The sequence below is a fragment of the Monodelphis domestica genome, chromosome 2, assembly GCF_027887165.1.
Source record: "Monodelphis domestica isolate mMonDom1 chromosome 2, mMonDom1.pri, whole genome shotgun sequence".
Lineage (NCBI taxonomy): Eukaryota > Metazoa > Chordata > Mammalia > Didelphimorphia > Didelphidae > Monodelphis > Monodelphis domestica.
Genome location: NC_077228.1, coordinates 225,441,821 through 225,458,163, shown reverse-complemented (window position 1 = coordinate 225,458,163; position 16,343 = coordinate 225,441,821). Strand labels below are relative to the sequence as shown.

Below are 16,343 nucleotides of genomic sequence, written 5' to 3'. Positions count from 1 at the left end.
TCCTCTTCCTTTTGCTGTTTCAGTGATTTAACCACACTTATGTGGTTATTAACCACAAAGATAGAAGTCAAAATAAAGGATTAATGTCCATGATTCTGACAAGTAGATTTTCTTTCTACTTAGCATAATATTTTTTGAGATTCAAGATGGCACACATTTTGCTAATAGACATTTTCTTTCATAGACAAGGAGATTTTAAATCTATCACAGTTTAAATTCACTTTGGTTTTGTAACAGATTAATCTTGTGTATCTTTTTGTCTCAGGCCCACAAATTCGTTATTAACTATAAGAAGCTAAATGGAAGGATTTAGGTACAAACCAAATATGTAAACAATCGTAGATATTAAGACATCAATGAGGATATTTGTTTAAAAAAGGAGAAAGATATATTTTTCTGGAGTTATGTTTGCTGTAACTAAAATGAATACATATAATAATAAAGGATAGACTAGTTCAAAATTTTAGATGTGAGGTTGATTTAAACTGAGTGACAAGAATTCCAAGTTATGGCTTGTGTACATTCAATAAAATGTTGCTTATAAGTTCTTATTTACAAATATATTTTAATCTTAGGTAACAATTTTCATTTCATTTTAGTCAGCTGCCAGATGTTGCTATTGAAATTCAGTCCAAGAGACTGTGAGAAATGCCAATATATATGCAAGCCAAAATATTTCATTTACATAGGCTATTTTTCATTACTTCATCTTTTCCCTTAGGAATGAAACATAAAATTATAACATATCATCAAAAGCCACTTTGTTCAAGATTGGAAAGTGATATCCCAGCATAGTTAGCATAATATTTTAATATGTACTAAAGTGTTTCCTTAATACAAATCACTTCACTAGTTCAAATCAATTTTGTTCCACTAAAAGCCTTTGGGATTGGCAAGAAAATTCATCCAACAGATTTTTATTTTAATTTCTTTGGTAAATCCTGAGACATGCCTCATATACATAGTTGGATACATTTTCATATTGTATTCAGAAACACCTGTTTCCAAGTATATCAAGCAAATTGTTTGTTATAAATCTGTAGTATTCGGAGCAAAGCATATATTAAACCAATCAATCTGATCACATCTTAGCTTAGGAGATAGAGATGCAAAGGCACCAAAATAGTAAAGTGCTTCCACAAATACAATATCCACCTACACCTTCATACTCGGGCATATGCCCTTTACAAGTAATCTGTGTACTCATACTCTTCACTCAGTTATTCCACCACTTGATTTATAGGTGGATTTCAGCAGGGTAAGAAAGAACCATCCATAGCTGTGGTCAAACCATCTATCTTTCACTGTAAAGCTGAATAAGTCAGTAATTATTCCAACAACACATTTGCATTCTGAATGCAAGAAACTGATAGGATGAGCTCTCTTCAATACTTGTTTACAGAGGCCTAAAGTAGTCTTAGCTCCCTATTTGCTTGGTAAATGGACTAGGAAAATGTTTTCCCCAAAAGAAAATGAATAGTCATGAGGATGATTTGGTTATGAAGATTCCCTCTTATCATTTCAGCAACCTTTTAGACGTGTCCTTGGCCCTATGTGGCAAGTGGACCAGATTCTGGGTTTATGTCCCCAAATTGGGAACATGCCAGAAATTAACCTTCCCTACTCACACACACACACACTGAAGCACCATTATCTAACATCCATAATACACTGTTCAAGTAAAACAGCATTGAAAATAAGTACTATCAGAATATACAATAATAATGGAGAATATTTAACAGCATTTCTGTTTAGTCTGAAGCTGAAATCAAGTTTGCAGAGATTTTTAGGAGTATATAAAATTTCATGGGAAATATCCCTCCCTAACAAGGATTTTTCATCTATGATATCTGTTTTCTTTCAGTACATCTTGGCCACCTGATTTCTGACCACAGCTTAAAATAAATGTTACTATCTTCAGAAATGAACGTGATGGCATTTTTAGACTTCAGATGATCATGTTTATGGTTTAGACTAAAAGAATAAGCCTACATTTCCTCACTTCTATTTCAGCTAACCTATATACGGCAAGAATATGAAACAAAACTCAAAGGTTTGATGCCAGCATCTCTAAGACAAGAGCTTGAAGACACCATTTCCTCTTTAAAATCCCAGGTAATTACTAAAAGTGTTTCTGTTTCTATACATCTTCTGAAGGTATGTTCCTGAAGTTCTGGCAACATTACTTTTTTTAAAAGAAATTTGTGATAGAGAACATTACAAAATGTAAAATGAATGACTTTGATTATATCAAAGGGTTTGTACAAACAAAACCAATGCAACCAAAATTAGAAGGAAAACAACAAACTGGGAGAACATTTTTGTAACAAAACTCTCTGACAAAGGTTTAATTTCCCAAATATATAAGGAACTAAGTCAAATTTACCAAAAAAATCAAGCCATTCTCCAATCAATGAATGGTCAAGGGACATAAATAGGCAGTTTTCACACGATGACACCAAAACTATCAATAAGCTCCTGAAAAAGTGTTCTAAATCCCTCCTGATTAGAGAAATGCAAATTAAAACAACTTTGAGGTACCACCTTACAACTAGCAGACTGGCCAATAAGGCAGCAAAGGAAAGTAATGAATGCTGGAGGGGATGTGGCAAAATTGGGACATTAATGCATTGCTGGTGAACTTGTGAATTGGTCCAACCATTCTGGAGAGCAATTTTGAATTATGTGCAAAGGGTTTTAAATGAATGCCTGCCCTTTGACCCAGCCATACTACTGCTGGGTTTGTACCCCAAAGAGATAATTAAAAGGGTTGTACAAAAATATTCATAGTCGTGCTTTTTGTGGTGGCAAAAAAAATGGGAAATGGGGAGAGGTTGATTGGGGAATGGCTAAACAAATTGTGGTATCTGATGGTGATGGAATACTATTGTGCTGAAAGGAATAATGAACTAGAAGAATTCCATGTGGACTGGAATGACCTCCAGGAATTAATGCAGAGTGAAAGAAGCAAAACCAGAAGAACATTATACACAGAGACTGATACATTATGGCACAATTGAATGTAATGGACTTCTCTACTAGCAGCAGTGCAATGATTCAGGACAATTCTGAGGGATGTATGAGAAAGAACACTATTCACATCCAGAGAAAGTACTGTGGGAGCAGAAATGCAGAAGAAGAACATATGATTGATCGTGTAGTTCTGTAGTTCAGTGGATATATGATTCGGGTTTTGAGAATGACATGGAAATAGGTTTTGAACAATGAAACATGTGTAACCCAGTGGAACTGCTTGTCAGCTCCGGGAGTGGGGAGGAAAGAATGGGGAGGGTGGGGGGGAATCATGAATCATGTAACCATGGAAAAATATTCTAAAGAAAGAAAAGAAACTTGTAAAACAAGTGTGGCAATGGGCAAGATCCTGAATTGACATCTAAAGTAAATGTAGTTAATATTACATACTATACTGTATCAGATGGTTCTTTTTTTAATTTCAAAGTGAATTAATTTATTTGTTTTTTACATTCAATTCTCAGCTATCCCCTTCCCTTCTTCCCCCACCCACACTAAAGAAGGTATCATTTGACAAAAAGATATATATGTATATATAAAACTATGTCTTGCTTTTCTATTTATCAGTTCTTTCTCTGGAGATGGAAATACACAAGTCATTCTTCAAACAATATTTCTGTTGCTGTATATAATGTTCTCTTTGTTTTACTTCCACAATTTAGAAAAATTCTTCATTTATAGCCCCTATCTTCCTAATACAGGAAATCATTCTCTCTGACTGACTTAGAAAAATAAAAGTTTTGGATAATGTTTCTACCTTTATCCTTTAGTAAACGCTGTAAAAAAGAAAGGGTATGATGCATTTGCTCATTTTTCTTCTTCCTAGAAGGGCATTTTAAAGAAATCTTTGGAAAAAAACTTGGAAACTAAGAGGATATCTATCAGTTGAGGAATAGGTGAACAAATTATAGTATATGAATATAATATATATTACTATACATGTCATAGAAATTACTGCGCATAAGAAAAAATGAAAATATGGCTATAAAAAAGTCTTAAATGAATTGATGCAGAGTGAAGTGACAGAACTAGAAGTGTTTAGATAGTAACACCATAAAGAAAAACAACTTTGAAAGATTTAATTCTTATCAGTGAAATGACTAATGTACAAAAGGCCAATGATAAAAAATGCTACAACCTCACAGAGACTCGAGGAGAAGTTTGAGATGTACATTTTTAATATGGCAAAATTATTTCTATTATCAAGTTATAGTACCTTTTCCTTGTTATAAAGAAGAATTTTTCCTTTTTTAATTGGTAATGGAAGGTGAGGGAATGGTTGGAGAGATGGCAGGGATGTTTAAAAGAGATGGAGAACTAACAATAGTAATACCAACAAAAAAAAGATCATTGTAGAATATTATTTTTTTTTGTAGAATATTTTTAAAAATAGGAGGTTTAGAAGGAGATGAACATGACAGCTCTGTTATTAACAAACTGAATTTATTATATTATTTTAAAAATGCAAGGCATATGTAATAGCAATTTGTGGTTTCATGTAATGTTCTCTTTTTTGTTCATATATGTGTATATTCATATTATATTCCTACACAAACACACAGATATATATATGTATATATACTTATTTGTTGGTGATTGTCAAGTTTAAAATAACAAAAAAAACAACATTTAAACTATTTGAAGTTCTTTTTTTCCCAGATCCTGTCAGTGATGATAACTTTTATACCATTTACAATCCACATTCTAACAAATTCTCATCCTTAATTTTTGGTACTAATCCCAAAATCCCATCATTCATCATAATATTGATTACAAATTGAATGGTAACACATAAAAATAGAAAGTGGCTCACAAGCCTGAAGTCAGGAAGATTCAATTTCATGAGTTCAAATCTTGTCTAAGACACTAGCTATGTGACTCTAAGAAAGTCATTTGTCCATGTTTGCCTCAGTTTCCTCATATGTAAAATGAGATGGAGAAGGAAATGGCAAATCGTTAGTTATATTTACCAAAAAAAACCTAAATGGGTTCACAAAGAGTCAGATGCTACTAAATAACATTTTGATTAGTTTGCTAAAGTGGTGGTAAAAAGTGCTTCAGTTGTAAGCATTATCTATAAGGTTTCCAGCCCAGGCAAAATGAATTACAATATTTTTAAGGAAAAAATCCTTTGAAGAAAATTATAAGTAATGTGTATTTTTTATTAAGTCTGCCCCTAGAAAATAGTTATTTTACATGAAATTAGTTGGGGTAACAAAGATAGTTTATCAAATGTCAGAGCAAAACAAGAGAGAGGTTTTAAAATAATGAAGTTTAATGTTTCTTGCATAGACTAATTAATTTGAGATATGCAATTATTTCAGTTTTAGGGTGATGTAAAAGCCATGATATGAGGAAATGAATTTTAGCATAATAGGAAAGACCACAAGATTTTGAATCAAAGGATTCAGGTTCAGAATTCCAAAAAGCAACCTTAATACTGTCATTTTTTTAAAAATCATTTAATAACCTATCTAGCTCTAGAAGTTTTCTCATCTCTAAAATGAGATGAAGCAAACTAGACATCTCTTAATTCCTTTCTATCTCCAGAGTTTAAAAATATATATGTAAAACAGTTAGCAATTAAGTTTCTTACTTTTTTATTATAAAGATATTTTGTTTTACCAATTACATGTAATAACAAAATTCCACATGAGTTTCCCAAAGTTATATGATCCAAATTGCCTCCCTCCCTCCTTTCCCAACTCCTTTTGGGAGCTGGCAAGCAATTCAATCTGAATTATACATGCAAAACATTTTCATACCTGCAAAACATTTTCATATTGTTCATTTTTGTAAGAGAATAATCATATAAAATCAAAACCCCAAAACAAAAACCCAAATAAGCTAAAGTGAAAAATCATATGCTTTGATCTACATTCTGACTCCTACAGTTCTTTCTCTGGAGGTGGATAGCATTCTTTGTCAGAAGTCAGAATTTCCTGGATCATTGTAAGTAGCTAAGTCTATCACAGTTGATCATCCTACAATATTGCTATTACTGTGCACAGTGTTCTCCAGGTTCTATAATTAATCACATTTCTAATAAATTTGAATGGCCTGGTATAATTTGTCTTCCATTATAGATGTAATACGCGCTTTAATGGGAATTTACATTCTCTGTTTAGCGTATGTAAGAATGAACTTGGAGCAAAATTTAAGACTATTATATTCCCTTCAGTGATGTGTCTGTGAAGGGAGTTTGGAGAAATTTGGTCTACTTAACCACCCAATGCAGTTGATATAGTCACAGGATGTAATCACAGATGATGAGGTGTTAAACCTATTAACACATTAACACCTCATCATCTGTGATTACATCCTGTGACTACATCAACTGAGCTGAAGACCTAGAGAGACCAAATTCCCATCTCTTACATGACTTTCATATGAAAATGAAGTTTTCTTTAAAGCTCCTTATGTTTCTACTTCTCAAAGTTAATTAGAAAGATTGTTGTGTTCTTCCCTAGCATGCAAAGTAATTAGTTTGTAGCTGGGAAAAGAAAGGGTTAAGTGAAGCATATTTTCAGTTGAAATTAAAAGCTATTTTAGAAGTCCAATTGAACTATAGTTTGGCTAATAGAAAACTTTCCAGAACATATACAAAGAACTTTACATCTACAGAGGATTTTTAGGGGGAAATTGCCATTAATTGCCATTGTCTACATGAAACTCTTAGTCTTCCCCTCCAAAATTACCTTGTTTCAGCTTGTATTTGTTTTATTTATACCTCCCTATATAAGTATAATGTAAACTCTGTTCTAAGTCAGTCTCTTTAAAGGCAGATGCTGTTCTATTGTATTTGTTTCCCCACTGCATAACACAGTACCTGGCACATAGTAGGTGCTTAATAAATGCTTGCTGACTAATTGATGATCCACCTTCAGGGCTTCTATTATACTCCATGTCATTTCACTATAACAAAAGCAACTTATCCTCCTAAAAATGACTATTGACCAAGAAACAGCTTGATGCCAGCTGCATTTGTGCCATGTAATTGGCAGCTGCACAATGTAGTCCCAGACTATTCAGTGAGCAGAATCCAGTTTGAAAGCACAGGTTTTACATCCTTTGAAAATGTTTGAAATTCCTGTTAGAAAGCATCAGATAGAGGTCAGTGGAATCCTTGCACCTGTCAAAAGTATTAATTGTTCCAAGGGTCAAGAGGACATATGGGTAAAATAAAGAACCAAATAATATTAGAAATAAGCAAACAAATGTGCCCATTGGATATGTATCAGTTTTTTTATGTGTTGCTATTATGAGTTTGTCTTGCTTTTTTAATAACCTTCTTTCAGACTCTTCTAGTTTTATGTGATCTTGTATAATTATGTTTCAATGCATAGCCAGATTATCATAAAACTTGAGTCGATGATGAAGTCCTAGCAAACACGAAAGTAAGAGAGCAAACAATTCTGAAACTACTAATACAATTCCTAATCCATAAAACTTTGATTATGGCATGCATCAAATAAAAATCATTTTAGCTTATTTTATGAAGTGTTTTAGGACTCACACATTAACTATGGGCATCCCTGATATTCTAAAAATGTATAAGACTTCAAAATATTGAATGAAATCAGACACTTACTTTGTGACATGGGGGAAGCCAAAATATGTCCAGTTTTATACTACATCACCCTCACTCAGCTCTTAGATGCTGGAAATTAAATGTCATTTCATACATGAAAACACTAAATAACTTAAAATTCAGCTTGCTTTTCTGCATAAAAATCACTTTACTGGCATTTAAGTGAATTATTTCTTGACTATTCTAGTTCCTACTAATTCCAATAGACTATAAACTGAAAGCCTTCTTATTTCACAGATTTCTTTATATTAAACTGAACATCAGCATAACTACAAATTTGAAGGCAAGTTTTTTCTTGCAGATAATTTAGAGCAGGGATTCTTGGCCTTTTTATGACTTAGAACCCATTGGCAGTATAGTGATAAGCCTCTAGACCCTTTCTAAAAATTTTTTTTCAAATGCATAAAATAAATTATATTGGATTTTGAATGAAGGAAACCAATCATAGTGAAGTAATTATCAAAATATAAAAAACCCCTAATCCAGGATACAGATAGACTACCCAGGAACAGAGAACTTGTTGAATAATGAACTCCACAGAACAATCATAACTCTTTTTTCATATTGAAATTCTGCTTCCAATAGTTCTCTAATCAGCTGGCACTGAAAAATCAGTTTCTTAGATCTAAATATTCATGGCATCTTGCTTTAATGAACTTCATAGTTCATGCAGTATGACTCTTCCATTTTACATTAGAGCAAACTGACACCCAAGGTAAATGATTTGGCCATAGTCACATGACTAGTAAATAGCAGAATTAAGATCTGAAGCTGGAGGGGACAGAGCCAAGATGGTGACTTATTAGCTGCAAAAGCCAAAACTTCTTTGACAGTCCTTCCAAACCAATCTTTTTTGAAGTGCCTCAAAATAATAGGAGTCAAAAACCAACAGCAAGACAGAATAAGGGGGATCTCCCACTAGACACAACTTGAAAGGTAGCAGAGAAAGTTGATTTTAATGGGATGGGAGAACCAAAAGTAAACTTGCACACAGAGGAATGCTGGCTGACCTCACCCACCCACCCCCACCTACTGCACCAGATTCTGAACCTGAGCAAAGGCCAACTTCAGGATCCTTGCACCCTGCCTACATCAACAAAAGAATACCTCAGATGTACCCCCTTAAAGTCCTAGACTCTGGCACCAACCTGCAGTGTGGCCCGGAAGTCCATAGCACTGGGCCTTTTTAAACATACACTGGGGTGAAAAACTAGCCCCAGGGAAAAATAGTTCACAGTGCTGATCCCTGCAAGCCAGTAACAGAGGAGACAATCATTAGCTTTCAGAATTCCCAATCTATAAGCCAAAAAAAGAAGAAGAAAAGGCAGAGAAAGTGATCAAACAGCAAAAGAAACTCCTAACCCTGGAAAATTTCTGTGGCAACAAAGAGCAAAGCACTGAATTAACGGGGTAGTGTGTCCAAGCAACCACATGCAAAACTTCAAAGAAAAATGGAAACTGGTCTTAAGTGCCAGAAGAACTCAGAAAGGAATTCAAAAATCAAATAAGACAGGTCGAAGAAAAATGAGGAAAAAAATTGAAAGTAATGCAAAAAAATTGAAGCTATCTTCTTACCCCAAATCCAGACTTGTTTCTACTGTACTCTGGGGTCCTTTATCAGTATTATAGTGTAAGGGTAGGCTCTCAGAGTTGGAAAGGATCTCAGAGATCATGTAGTATGCATTCTTCCCCCAAAATCTTCCTTAGAGTGCTACCCAATGAGTAACTGTACAGTTTTTACTAAAAGTCCTCCAGTAAGAGAAAGGTAAACTACTTTTAGATAGCTCTAATGATATGGAAATTTTTTTCTTACTTCAACCTAAGTTTTTCCATAATAAACCCCTTTTTCTGAGTATGCCTTTTGGAACAAAGTGGAATAAGCCTAATTACTCTTCCATCTCATAATCTTTCACATGCTTGAAGATCACTATCATTTCTCTCCTAAATTTTCTCCTTATTGGACTGAATATCTCCAGTTCTTTTAACTTGTCCTGCTCCCTACGATATGGATATGAAATTGAGTCCCTTCACCATCCTAGTTGCTATGATCACTTTCCAATGGATCAGTGTTGTCCCTAAAATGCAGTACCCACGATTGAATATAATGTTCCGTGTATGATTAGTCAAAATAAGCATCAAGTACCTTCTCTGTGGAAGTGATGCTACAATAAGTTCTGGGGTTACCAAGAATGACAAAAGACAGTCCATGGCCTTAAAGGGTTCACATTCTAGTTGGAGAGACAAGCAAACAAAGTATATGATCATATATATAGAGAAGTATATATATATATATATATCATATATGATTATATTTATACAGGCTAAATGAGAAAGGCTTTCAATAGATTGTGGGATTTTAGTTGGGACATGAAAGAATCTGGGGAATCCAGAAAGCAAAGATCAAGAAGGAAAGCATTCCAGATATGGGGTACCAACAGAGAAAATGTCTGGAATCAAGAAATGGAGTGGTGGAACAAACTACAAGGAGGTTGAAGATGAGAGGGAGGAATAGGAGGGACTTTGAACACTAAAACAGAGAATTTTGTTTTTGACCCAGGAAGTGATAGGGAGCCACTAGAGTTTATTGAATAAAGGTGTACATATTTAGTGTAAGATGCAGTCTAAACAATATTTATTAGATTTCTTTATAGCTTTCCCAGGTCAGACCCAATTGGTTGAAGTTCTTCTATTGATAGAACATTATGCCACTACATTCAAATGCTTCTGAGTGGCTTTGAACTTAATTTGCTCCACTAATCAACTTCTTTTTTTTTAACCAGCACCAGACCTGCTTTGTAATGTAGTTTGAGATCTGGTTCTGCTGTGTTTCTTCCCATTTTGTTTTCATTATTTCTCTTGAAAAACTCAACTTGCTCCTCCAGATGAAATTTCTTATTCCATCTAGTTGTACAAAGTAGATGTTTGGAAGTTTGGTTGGTACAACATTGAATCTATAAATAAATTTCAGTATTGTTATCATTTTTCTTATGGTCTCAGCCCAATTAGGAGCAATTATTACCTCTACAATTACATAATCCACTTTTTATCTCTTAGGTGATTCTCACTTCTACATATTTCCTGTGTACATTGCTAGTAGTTATATTTGTGAACATTTTATACATCAGTTCTTTCTCTGGAAGTGGATAGCATTTTTCATAAGCCTTTCAGAATTGCCTTGGATCATTGTATTGCTAAGAATATCTAAGTTTTTCAAAGTTAATTATCATTTTAATATTGCTGTTCCTGTGAACAATGTTCTCCTGAGTCTGCTCATTTTACTTTACATCAATTCATATGTCTTCCCAAGTTTTTTCTGAAAACATCCTGCTCATCAATTCTTATAGCACAATAATATTCCAACAAAATTATGTAATACAACTTGCATAGCCATTCCCCAGTTTATGGGAATCCCCTCAATTTTCAATCCTTTGTCATCAGAAAAAAAGAACTATCATAAATGTTTTCATATATATAAGTCCTTTTCCTTTAAAAAAAAAAACTTTAGGATACAGACCTAGTAATGGTATTAATGGATCAAAGGGACCTTTGGGCATAGTTCCAAATTGCTCTCCAAAATGGTTGAATCAGTTTACAACTCCACCAGCAATGTTTTAGTGTCCCAATTTTCCCACATGCCCTCAAAATTTGTTATTTTCCTTTTCTGACATGTTAGTCAATCTGATAGATGTGGGATGGTTCCTCAGAGCTTTTTTAATGTGCATTTCTCTAATCAAGTGATTTAGAGCATTTTTTCATATGGCCCTAGATTGCTTTGATTTCTTTATTCAAAAACTGCCTGTATAAATCCTTTTACCATATATCAATTGGGGAATGACTTGTATTCCCATAGATTTCACTTTGTTCTCTATGTATTTTTTTCATAATTCTGATTGTGTATTTCACTCCATTTTATTTTTCCTGTTTATCCTTCTCCCCCTCTCCTTTCATTCTGTACCACTTCAAAAGCATTTTGCTTCTGACCACAACATCCTCCAATCCACCCTTCCACCACCTCCTTTAATCTGTCCTCCATTCTTTCAGCTCCCCTTCCATTTCTATTCACAAATAAGTGTGTGTTATTCCCTTTTTGAGCAAATTCCTTTGGCAATAAAGTTTAAGCATTTCCTGACAACCCACCATGATCTCCTTCATTGTAAAAGCTCTTTCATGCCTTTTTATGTAAGATAAATGACTAATAATTCCATCTTCCGGGGGCAGCTGGGTAGCTCAGTGGATTGAGAACCAGGACTAGAGATGGGAGGTCCTAGGTTCAAATCTGGCCTCAGACACTTCCCAGCTGTGTGACCCTGGGCAAGTCACTTGACCCCCATTGCCTAGCCCTTACCACTCTTCTGCCTTAGAGCCAATACACAGTATTGACTCCAAGATGGAAGGTAAGGGTTTTAAAATAATAATAATAATAATAATAATCCCATCTTCCTTTCCCCTTCTCACAGTATATCCTTCTTTATCACCACTTAATTTTATTTTTTTTAGATATCATCTCTTTAAAATTAATACACCTATACCCTTTCTAACTACTCTAATACTGGTAAAGTTCTTAGGAGATGCAAGTAGCAATTTCCCATGTAGGCATGTATAAAATTTAATCTTATTGGCTTCTTTATGGTTTCTCTTTCCTATTTACCTTTTTATGCTTCTCTTGAATCTTATATTTGAAAATTAGATTTTCTTTTCATTTCTGGTCTTTTCATCATTTAAAGTACTCTATTTCATTTAAAATACATTTCTACTCTTAAGAATTATACTCAGTGATTGTTAGTTGTAATCCTAGCTCCTTTACCCTCCAGAATATTATATCACAAGCCTTATAGTCCTTTAACGTAAAAGCTGCTAGATCTTGTGTTATCCTGAATGTGGTTCTATGATAGTTGAATTGTTTCTTTCTGACTGCTTGCAACATTTTCTTCTTGATTTGGGAGCTCTGAAATTTGACTGTAATATTCCTTGGCGTTTTCATTTGAGGATCTCTTTCAGAAAGTGCTGATTAGTGGATTGCTTCCATTTCTTTTTTACCCTCAGGTTCTAGTATATCAGGGCAGTAATTTCTTGAAGTATGATGTTTATTATGGCCTTCTAGTAGTTAAATAATTCTTAAATTATCTCTTCTCAATCTGTTTTCCAGGTCAATTGTTTTTCCAATGAGATATTTCATATTTGCTTGTGTTTTTTTATACTTTTAATTTTGTTTTGTTGTTTCTTTTTCTTGATAACCCTTACCTTCTGTCTTAGATCAATACTAAGTATTATAGCTAGGCAGTTGGAGTTAAGTGACTTGCCCAAGGTCACATAGCTAGAAAGTATCTGATTTGAACCCATGACTTTCGTTCTCTATCCACTGAGCCATCTAGCCATCCCTGTTTTGTATTTTCTTGATGTCTTATGGAGATGTTAACTTTGTGACAGAGGCCTAATTCTAATTTCCAAGGCATTATTTTCTTTAGTAAATTTTTGTACCACCTCCATTTGGCCAAATTCTACTTTTTAAGAAATTGTTTTCAGCAAATTTTTGTGCATCTGTTTCCATTTGGCCAATTCTGCTTTTTTATGGAGTTTTTCCTCTTCAGTAGACTTCTGTGCCACTTTTGCCAATTGACTGATTCTGTTTTTTAAAGTATTGTTTTCTTCAGAATTTTTGTCTCCTTTTGTTTTCATTCTTTTTTAATGATTTTATTACATAATACACATTTATTTTCCAATTTTTCCACTACCTCTTATTAATTTGATTTTAAAATCCTTTTTTTTAGCTTTTCCCAATTCACATATTTCTTTGAGACTTTAGATGTAGCAATTTTGACTCTGTTGTCTTCTTCTGAGTCTGTGTTCTGATTTTTCCTTTTACCATAATAACTTTCCATGATCAAGTTGATTTTTTGTTGGTTGTTCATCTTTGAAACATATTTCTTGACTTTTAACTTTATGTTCAAGTTGGGTTCTGCTCCCATTGTGGAGAGGGCACTGTCCCAAGTTTCAGGCTACTCTTTTAAGAATTAGTCTAGGGCGTCTAGGTCTTCAGTTCTTCCAAGGTGGAATGATCTAAGGAGAAGTGTAGTCATTATTTTCCTTGCCTGTGCTCTTGTCTGTGAATGACCACAAACACTATTTTCCACCCTGAAACTATGACAAGTGGTCTCTGCTCCCTTGTAACCACATACTCTTCAGAGGGCCTAGGACCCAGAACCACATATGGGCAGCAGAGTCTTGTACTGAGGACCAACAAAGATTCCCCTTGAAATTTCTTCTGATGAGTTCTCTGGCTCTCTTAGTATCTTTAGGCTAAGAGTTCAGGAAGCCATAACTGCCAGTTCAGGCCCCCACCCAAGGCCCACTTCTGCTGGCTTGTACCAGGATGTAGAGTCTCACTGCTGGTATACTGGGTATAGCCTGGCCTAGACTATGCTCTCTTTTGTTGGTTCTGTTGCTCCAGAAGTTGTTTGAGGCATTATTTTTAGATCATATTTTGAAGGAAATTTGGGAGAGTTTAGGCAAGTACTTATCTTTACTTCGCTATATTGGCTCCATCCTTCAGATGCATTCTTGAAAATTTTATTTTGTTGGACTCGGTAAAGGATGTTTTTAATATTTGTCTTTCTAAATTTACAGTATATTTATGCCAGAATTTACTTATACATATTTGTTGATTGGTAGATCTCCTAAGTTAACAATTAACTAGTTAATGAGTATCTGAATCTGGCTATTTATCTAATTATATAATATTATCACCTAAACCCCTGGCTTTTCTATAAGGAACATGAAAGATTTTGCCAAATGATCTGTGGGTAAGTTATATATTCACCATATTCACCATTCCTCTAGGTTAGGGCAGTGACCTTGAGGGAAGCCAAAACAATGGGGATCCTGGCCTTGGGGGTGGAGAAATGCACAGTAGGGTAGGTACCAGAAATGAAAACATAAACAAAACTTTTGGTCAGTAACACAAAATGTACCTTCAATAAATCCTCTAAAACCATATCAAAAACATTGTGTAAATGAAACTAAATTAAATTAAGTCAAATCAAATCACAGCACATAAGTTGTATTGAGATGAATCTACCTTCTTCATATTTAATATATTTTCCAGGTTAACTTTCTGCAAAAGAGGGCATCCATCCTTCAAGAGGAATTGTCAGCATACCAAAGCAGAAGGTATGGATTGTAATTAAGAATGCCTTCTGAGTGATTGTGCTTATATTTTGCACCTGTGTGTCTTGGTTATTGAAGTTTTCAAAAGTCTTCATTAAATGCTTTCAAATGTTAGCAATTTCTAAAAGCACCTTGTTCTCTGTAAATAGATTGTCTTTAAGAAGTCATCCTCCTCTTGTAATCACAGCAACTAGTTCTATTAGAATCTACACATTCATTGCAAGACTAGTGCTTCCCTCAATCTTAATAGCAAGGCATTAGCTGGATGAACACTTACATGTTTTAAGTAAATACAGCCTTCTTTTATGATAACAAGATGAAGCAATTCTCAGCATTACAGAACACATCTTCTAAGTGCCAAAACCCTAGAAACTTTCACTCTGTTATAGATTTTGACACAGTCCAAAGTAGAAAGATAGTAGTTGGTGTAAAACAGACTTATGCTTTTCTTATCAAAATTCACCTAAATCTATTGGACTTTTTATAATAAACTGTTTAATTAGGTCATTGATGCAAGGCTGCTTGTACAGGCCAATTTGATTGAATTTTCAAGCAAGTGACTGGGGGTGGGGGGGCAGGAATCAATCAAAACAATTATTTCCACTTGGTATAAGCAATAATTGGATGATTTTTTCACGAATTTGTAAATCAGATGCAGATACAAAACAAAGAAGTAACTAAATTTGCTATTTTCATTTTCAGGTAATTGAAAGAGAAAATACAATTGCAGCAGCAGCTCGGTTCTCCTAATGGACTTCTTTCAACAGGTTTGAAGATTTGGATACTGTAAAATTAAGCTGTGAGATTAGTGAATAATTTTATTAGTTAAAAATGTACCTAAGATCATAAAATGGCATTTCATCATTCACACTGTGGTTTTTGGTCATTTTTTTGTGTCTACCTGAATTATTTTTTTCATTCTATTATTTCTGATTATCATATTTCACTTGTGTGTTTGAGTGTATGCTAAATACTGCTTACACTGGAAAGCAAAATTATTTCTATTTCTACATCTCATTATTACTTCCTAAAAGAAATTTACCTATTATGTATAACAAAAAAAAATTTATATTATATTTTCTCAATTTCTAAGATATTTTTACATTGTTTTCATGTTCTTAAACTATCCCTTTATACCTTTTAATATTATTAATTCTTTTTTGCACATCATTTACTAGCATCTTAGTCCCATGGTTTGTTTCCCCAAGAAAACACTAAATGCCTGTACTCTACAAGAGAAAATCATCTTTTCTTTAGACAGGAACAAATCTGTACCTTTTGCTTAAAATTTAGATTTTAGAATAAAACCACCAGATCTCTTGATGACAGCTAAGGTACTCATGATGTTGGTTCCCACACACAGACTTAGGGAAACAAAGACTTTGCAGAATGGACCACAACATTGTAAGCTTTTTCAGGTGTTGGTTAGAGAGAGTTAATTATCTTAGCATACTCTGAGGGCTGGCATGGTGTAAAGTGAAGAGTGCTGGGTAGGGAGTTAGGAGGCCTCGTTTATAATCCTAGTTCTGTCACTATTCAATTGTGTGATTTTAGG

The 16,343-nt window shown here is 34.0% G+C and overlaps 1 protein-coding gene across 7 annotated transcripts in view; it reads left to right on the top strand.

Moving 5' to 3' along the window:
* Positions 1–15,656, top strand: part of CEP112 (centrosomal protein 112) — a 595,424-nt gene extending 579,768 nt beyond the window's left edge. For all 7 annotated transcript variants that reach the window (XM_056817269.1, XM_056817267.1, XM_007482762.3 and 4 more), the window contains 3 exons: positions 2,014–2,115; positions 14,727–14,791; positions 15,491–15,656. In XM_056817269.1, the coding sequence (XP_056673247.1) occupies positions 2,014–2,115; positions 14,727–14,791; positions 15,491–15,494 (171 nt within the window). In that variant the 3' untranslated portion in view covers positions 15,495–15,656. The remainder of the gene's footprint in view (positions 1–2,013; positions 2,116–14,726; positions 14,792–15,490) is intronic.
* The last annotated feature ends 687 nt before the right edge of the window (positions 15,657–16,343 follow it).